Source organism: Trachymyrmex cornetzi, unplaced genomic scaffold (genome assembly GCF_001594075.2).
Source record: "Trachymyrmex cornetzi isolate Tcor2-1 unplaced genomic scaffold, Tcor1.1 scaffold112, whole genome shotgun sequence".
Lineage (NCBI taxonomy): Eukaryota > Metazoa > Arthropoda > Insecta > Hymenoptera > Formicidae > Trachymyrmex > Trachymyrmex cornetzi.
Window position 1 is genome coordinate 439,561 of NW_017295676.1, and position 7,330 is coordinate 446,890.

Sequence of the window (7,330 nt, forward strand, 5' to 3'; positions counted from 1 at the left end):
GACAATGTCCTTGAACCCATATTTTCATGACCATTTCAAGGTCAAGTGGGGATTTTTAATAAAATTTTATGCTACATATGTATTTTCTTGTTGTAATTATTTAGATATTAGCATACCTTACCTTCAAAATCGAAAATTAAACTTTCCATCTGATGGAGTTCCTTTAAGTATCCCTCCAAAATTTTGTCCATTTAGTGCCAAAGTCACAAGTGTTTATGTATTTTTTTTAACATTTATAATCCGATAAAATTCTGGTCAGTAAAATGGCAAATTATACGCCTACAGAAGTAGTCGATATTCTTATAACCTTTGGTGAATGTGGTAGAAATTACAGACTTACTGCCCGTACTTATGCGGAGCGATTCCCAAATCGCTTCCATCCTACTGCTCAACAAATTATGAACATTGAAAGGAGATCTCATAATAATTTACTTCATCGCGAAAGGCGAAGGAATAGACTTCATAATAATAATTTATTAAAAATCCCCACTTGACCTTGAAATGGTCATGAAAATATGGACATATTTTGTCAAGGACATTGTCAGAGTTATGGTTTGGTCTCCCCTCGACATCCAACAATTTTTCTCACAAACACTATCAGGGAAAAATCAAGACTTTTTGGCTTTCTGCTTCAATTAGGAATTTGTCTTTGAAATGACCTCTATGGTCAACTTTGACCCATAACATGAAAGTTCATCTGGACGTAAAATTTTGCGCTCTTTCAAAATCCGGGATCAAAAATATGGGTTTCTGTTTGAAAATTGAAAGTAGACATCAAATAACCTAGAAAATGAGGGTCAAGGTCATTGTCAAGGTCATAGTTCAATCAGCCCCTTCATATCCAACAATTGTTTTAAACATTTTTTTATTTAATCGCGATGTTTCGAGTTATTTGGCTGTACATATATATATATATGTACATATATACACATGTACATATATATATATATATATATATATATATTGCATATATAAAATTACACCTTTTCTTCTCTGGTAACGGTTTGTCCTCCCGAGCTACCAGTGTCACGCGGTTGCATTTCAAAGACTGTTCGAAATAAATTTTCAGCCGTCATCGTTAGAAAGCCGATTTCCGCATTTGGATGTAGTCCATATAAATATGGCGATTCCGGCGGTATAGCTTCGTCAATATATGTATGATAACCGATTAAATCTGTATTAGGAGGTGCAGGAAAACCTGAAATGCAAGATGATTAGAGATTTGAGATATTCACGACTCATAAAAATTAATATTAAATAGTCGAACGCCTGTTAGGTTACCTGGTGCCAGTTGCAGTTCTCCATCGATCAAATCAGGTTGCATTAATTCTTCAAGGTAAGATACGCAAAGTCTTCTGTCCCAGTCATCTGTTATGTGGCCACCATACATAATTTCTCCAAAGAGATACCTTTTTAAGAATATTAATTATTAAATTCTTTTGAGAGATAGATTCATTTTGAATTAAATTATGTATTTACATACATAACTTCGTTTATTCTACGTAACTTTTAGTATAAATTATGCTGTATGTTTAGCTTATCTTATTTATTATTGATCTTAATTAAAAATTTAAGTATATATTAACCTTAAATCTTCCCAAGGTACTTTCGGACTTGCTTCTAAATAATTATAAAGAACACTGACACTAATGTTCAGATCTCCCACATTGAAGGGATATATTTTATTCCAACCCTGGGGTCCGAATTTACGACGTTCCGCGACGACTGCGTGAAAGTAGCATAAAGAGAATAAAATCGCTTTGAACTCGGCTTCTTTAGAACACATTTCTAAAGTTTCTTGAGTAAAATTGTCCAGAGCTTTATGCAAATTAGCTTGCATGCCGGTGGGTGGCTCGTTTGTAATTTTAATTGATGATTCTAAAATACCCTAAAAATAATTATAAATATTGATAATCAAATATTATCGAACTAAATTTTCTTTCATTACATTTCGACAATTAATTAAGATTTGTAGATTTTATAAAATACAAATAAAATTTTTTAATTGATTATCTTTATTTAAAAAATATAAAATAGAAGTATAAAAATATTCTTACTTGGGGTATTATATGTCCGGCTGGCGTACTAGCTGGTTCTGCGCTCATGAACATTCTGTAATCGGGATGAGAACCTTCCGCAGCTGTTTCCAATTTCTTCTCCAGTAGTGGAAGCCATTTCTTTACCAAGTGTATATTTTGCAACACCACCCAGTGACCATTTGTGGCTGCTATGTCTATAGCCTGTTCGGCCACCGTTTCTTGTCCTTGACCAAGGGACACATTATGGAAGTTTTGATTATCTGACATAAAACCAAGACGACGACCTAGGTCTTCTACATCCTAAACACAAAATAACATTTTCTGTCTTACCATCTCTATTTTTTGATATTTCATGAAATGAATTTAATAGTCTGATTTTTATTTATTTGGACAAATTCTAAAAATTAATTATTAAAAACCTTGCATTATTTATAAGAAAAGCGATAAAGAAATATTTCGTAACCACCTTCAATGGATTTACTCCGGGCGACAGAATAAAGAAAATGGGAGTGCCCGGGCTAGTCTCTTCATAAGATTTCGCAAACTCCACCGTTCTTGCCTCGATGTATCTCGCACCGAGCTTCTCCTCAATAAACGCTGCGATGGCATACGTCATCCTGTCCGGCCTCAAAGCTCTCAGCATGCACAAACGTTGTATTGCCGTCTTGTTTTTCCACTCTTGGGGAAACTTCTCACGCTCCGGACATTCGCATTCTACAAACTTTTTCCAGCGTTTGGCGGAACTCTCGATGTCCCGGTCCAAATTCCTTCGAACAAGCGGTACAAGTGAGTGGCTAAAGCGACAACGGGACAACAGTTTCTCATCGTGCGTACCGAAACTCTTCCCTCGTAGACAGACTTCTTATGCCACCCCAACTAGTGTTGGTGAGAAAATCGACCGGCGAGGTGACGTGTGGCGTTATAGGGAATCTCAAAAGGAAGTCCAACTCGCTAGTCGTGACTTCGTTTCTTACCAATAATATTTGAAAAGCCATTTGCGAGGCGAAGATCAACTTGTCGCACTCAAAAAGTCCCCTGCTGGTGTACATAAAAACTGAATATGTGATGCATTCGATCAGATTCTGTACTCTTGCCGCAACATCAGGTGCAGGATCAGCCTTTAAGATCGCCTTCTGAAAGACTACGCTGAAAGCCTTTAGCGAAAATTGATAAATAGGATTAATCGTATTCAAGTCGTTCAAAATGAAATACAGTAATGAGGCTCTTGCTGCTGCTGGCCGATATAATTCTCGAGCCGCATCGATTTGTCGGCTGGTACCACGAGCTTCCGTAACCTTGGACTCGATCTCCGCGGCAGTACGCTTAGTAGTTTCCAAGTTCTCCACGAGAGATGTGTCTTCAAGGACATTGCTGCCGGCTGATGATAGTCTAAAATAATATTTAAATTAATAATTATACTTATTTTTACCGCTTGACAAGTACAATGATTTATTACAAATTCTTGTATATCATCAACTAGTATCAATAAGTTAAAAAATATGTAAGGAGAAAATTGTATAATATCGTAGATTATTAGAATATTAATTATTATATGTACAGAAAATTTTTTAAGGGAGCAAACTTCTTTCTCGTGTGATGTTTGTATAATTTATATGCAAAATTTTGCGTATCAATTAATTTATAAATTCTAAATTGTTTAATGATGATCTTGTACCTGGAGAGAAGCGAATCTTCGAGACTGTTGAGAGTAATTTTAAAGTCATTCTGCTGCCTAGTAAGTTCCGCCTTCAATTCCTCCAAATCTGGTCTCTCTGCCTTAACCACTTCCGCGAGCAATTGATCTTCCAAGCCGTCTCTCGTCACCGTGAAATTAATCAGCGTAGTTTGCGCTTGCATTTCCGGCTTATAATGGGGATTAGCTAGTTTCGTGTGCAGTAGCAATCTGAACATGGAATTATATTCCACCTCCTTATCGCCAATCTTAATAGCTCGACCCTTCTTGATTAAATTTCGACCGAGCAAAGGATCCAAAACAGGATCTACAGTCTCCCCGATATTTTCCAGCAGGACTGTAGATCCATTTGCTAATGCTAACTCAATTACTTCCAAATAACCACGTTGACCTAATCTGATCACTTTCAGCTCGTCTTCGTACTTCTCCTTGATCCACTTTATACCCTGAAGCTGTAAAAGATTATTTTCTTATCGAGTTGAATTCGGCTTTGCATGATTTCTTGATTCTGTACCTGTGGATCTATCATTAGCGGCCAACGATCGGAGTTGGTCAGTATCGTAGCATTTTCTGTCGACATTCGATCGTTCGGCAATCCTTCGTTATTCCATTTGGCAATTTGCGTGTCGTCCGTTAGCAGCGAGAGAGGATCTAGGCCTTCTGTAATTGGGATTGTCGGTTCTATGCTACGTATGAATTGCAGCCACTGCTTGTTTAGTAAATCCTGTCGGAATTGTTTTGTAAAACAACCCACGTAAGATATGAAAGCCGTCACCAGTAGTACATCGCCAGGTAGCGTCGATGCTTGTTGCATGAAACTAAAAATATTTACAATTTTTACTTCGTTCATATATTATAACAAAATATTATACATATATCGTAAAAAATGCTCACTTAGCCACCGAATCGGCCCAACGAACGTTCTCGGATGCTAAACCACCGACTAATCTATTCGCTAACGCAATCGTTGAATTAGTGGCATCGGCTTCCTGTTGACATTTCAATTTTTCGGATGTCGCTTTTTCAAAGTCCGCCGTTAATTTCGCCAACTGTTCTTCTAAGGACTGAGCAGAAAAGTCGATTATTTAAATTATTTTAATAATAATAACTGAACATAACATTGCACGTGAAATAATATGCATATATGTTTTATTTATAGAACTTTGAGGCATTGAATCACAGAAAATAACCTTTGATACTGACGTTCACTTACAGCTACTTTTCGTTTGATACCACTAAGCTTATCCTGAGCTGCAGCCAACTCTGCGTTCGCATGTGCAAGTGCCTTCCGTTTCGGTTCTACGTCGCAAAAGACTTCGTAGAACTTGATAATATTGATCACCCAGGCGCATAAGCCCGCCGCGGCAGCTGACTTGGATCTTACAAACTCAGGCTCAAATTCGGAGTCCTTGAGGTACGGCTGTATCGCTTTAATCACCTCAGGATGTATGTTCTCTTTATCATAATTGATCAAGGAATCCAGAAAGGTGTCAACTTTCGCCATCATGATCTTTAGGAAAAAATGAAAAATATAATTTCTAACGTTTGTTGCTTAGATGGAATCACAACGAGAGAAAACTTCTCTCTGGAATTGTTTCAATCGATTTGATAATACCTTGGCTGCCTTCCAACTGCGATCTTTAGCTACTTTACCAGCTGGTGCCAAAAGGACCATGACTGCAGCAGTAACGTTTGTTACAGCACCGGGAGGCGAACCGAATGATTTTAATTCCGTTAGATTCGCTTTGTTCAAAGTATTTAAAGCTTCTTGCGCGGCCAGCAAAGCAGGCTCGGCTTTCGTTAAATCCGCCTCGCAATCCTTTTGCTTCTTTGAAACTTCCTCGGCAATCACGGCCACTTTGGATTCCTCCTCATCCGCTAAATTAAATAACATTTTTTAGTTAAATTATATTTGTATATACAGGGTGTCCCAAAAAGATCGGGACACCTAAATATCTCGGGAAATATAAGTTTTATAGAAAAGTGTTTCAGACAAAAGTTATATGGTTTAAAAATATCTATTTACTGATCCTATCAGTTTGACCTTGGATTGCGTAGCCAAGATTAGGTCAAGGTTACATTGATTTTCTTAAATGAAATACCCTATTTTTGATTCAAGAATCTAATAGCTGATGTCGAGAGCTTTCCAAAACGCTATAATGAAATATTTTTTTATGAAGTACTTTTCAAGTTATAATGTTTCAAAGTTACAGTATCGCCGGCACTAGCATTACCCAAGATATGTAATACCACGCGGAGGTTGCCCAGGCGGATTGACATGTCTTTTGTGCTCGGAGAAAGATTGGAGAATAATGCAGCCAATGAAGGTAAGATCGGTCTATGATTCGGCCAGTCAAGACAAGATATGAGCATGGACCAGCCAATCAAGGCAAGATATGAGCATGAACCAGCCAGTCAAAGCAAGATATGAGCATGAACCAGCCAGTCAAGGCAAGATATGACCATGATCCAGCCAGTCAAGGCAAGTTTTAGACATGATCTAGCCAGTCAAGGCGAGATCGGCCGGTGGTGCGGCCAGTCAAAGTAATTATATTAAATGCTCGAATTGTGCACCATTTACTGTTTGACAATGAGCTATTCGATCATAAAAACTGCATATGGCATTTCTGAGGATTTCTGGAGTAATGAGTGCAGCTTCTTCAATAATCCTTTGACGAAGTTCCTCTAAATTTCTTGGTTTTGTTGCATACACTTTGCCTTTCAGGTAGCCCCACAAGAAGTAATCAAGAAGTGATAAATCAGGTGAACGTGGTAGCCACTCTATCTGTTCTCTCCTTCCAATCCATCGGTTGAAAAATTCCGTGTCTAAGAAGTTTCGTACACCTCTACCATAATGCGGTCCAGCATCGTCTTGCTGAAACCATGTATGAGCAAAGTTATCTCCCACTATCCGTCTGATTGCTGGAACTATTTCATTCCTCAGCATATTTTCATACTTTGCAGAGTTCAAATTTCCAACGAAAAATGGGCCGATCAATGTATTACTCAACATATCTGCCCAGACGTTCAACTTTTGAGGGTATTGAGGTGTGATCTTCCAGCATCCAGTGAGGATTGTTGTCAGACCAGAATCTGCAGTTATGTCTATTGATAAGACCATTCAATTCAAAAGTAGCTTCATCTGAAGAAAACTACATTGAAAACAAAATTGGGGTCATCATCAGTTTTTCTCATCATGACGTCGCAGAATTCCATACGACGATCAAAATCATCTTCGCTCAACTCTTGTACCAGATGAATTTTATACGGGTGGAACTTGATTTTCGTCAAAATTCTTTGCACAGACATGCGACTAATATCATGTTGCTGATTTGCTTTGCGAATACTGAGGTGGACATTTTCGACAAATGACTGTACAACATCCAGCTGTTTTTCTTTACCAATCGCCGATATTGGTCGTCCTGGAATTTGGCGATTCTTTACGCTACCAATTTCATTGAAACGCCTGACCGTTCGCTCCACGGTGGATCTCGAAATGGCTATATTTTCATCGCGAAAAGTTTCGTTAAAAATCTGCCTAACTTCATTGTACGATCTTTGACGATCACCCCATCCTCGCATCATGAGAAGAGATATT

General features: G+C 38.0%; 1 protein-coding gene across 2 annotated transcripts in view; it reads right to left on the reverse strand.

Moving 5' to 3' along the window:
- The window catches only part of Dhc93AB (Dynein heavy chain at 93AB), a 27,922-nt gene that overhangs the window by 3,369 nt on the left and 17,223 nt on the right, over window positions 1-7,330 (reverse strand). For both annotated transcript variants that reach the window (XM_018511715.1, XM_018511724.1), the window contains exons 22-32: window positions 5,348-5,610; window positions 4,946-5,242; window positions 4,627-4,796; window positions 4,247-4,550; window positions 3,715-4,184; window positions 2,874-3,428; window positions 2,506-2,806; window positions 2,058-2,339; window positions 1,587-1,888; window positions 1,282-1,409; window positions 984-1,198 (exon numbers count right to left, since the gene is read on the reverse strand). In XM_018511715.1, the coding sequence (XP_018367217.1) occupies window positions 984-1,198; window positions 1,282-1,409; window positions 1,587-1,888; window positions 2,058-2,339; window positions 2,506-2,806; window positions 2,874-3,428; window positions 3,715-4,184; window positions 4,247-4,550; window positions 4,627-4,796; window positions 4,946-5,242; window positions 5,348-5,610 (3,287 nt within the window). The remainder of the gene's footprint in view (window positions 1-983; window positions 1,199-1,281; window positions 1,410-1,586; window positions 1,889-2,057; window positions 2,340-2,505; window positions 2,807-2,873; window positions 3,429-3,714; window positions 4,185-4,246; window positions 4,551-4,626; window positions 4,797-4,945; window positions 5,243-5,347; window positions 5,611-7,330) is intronic.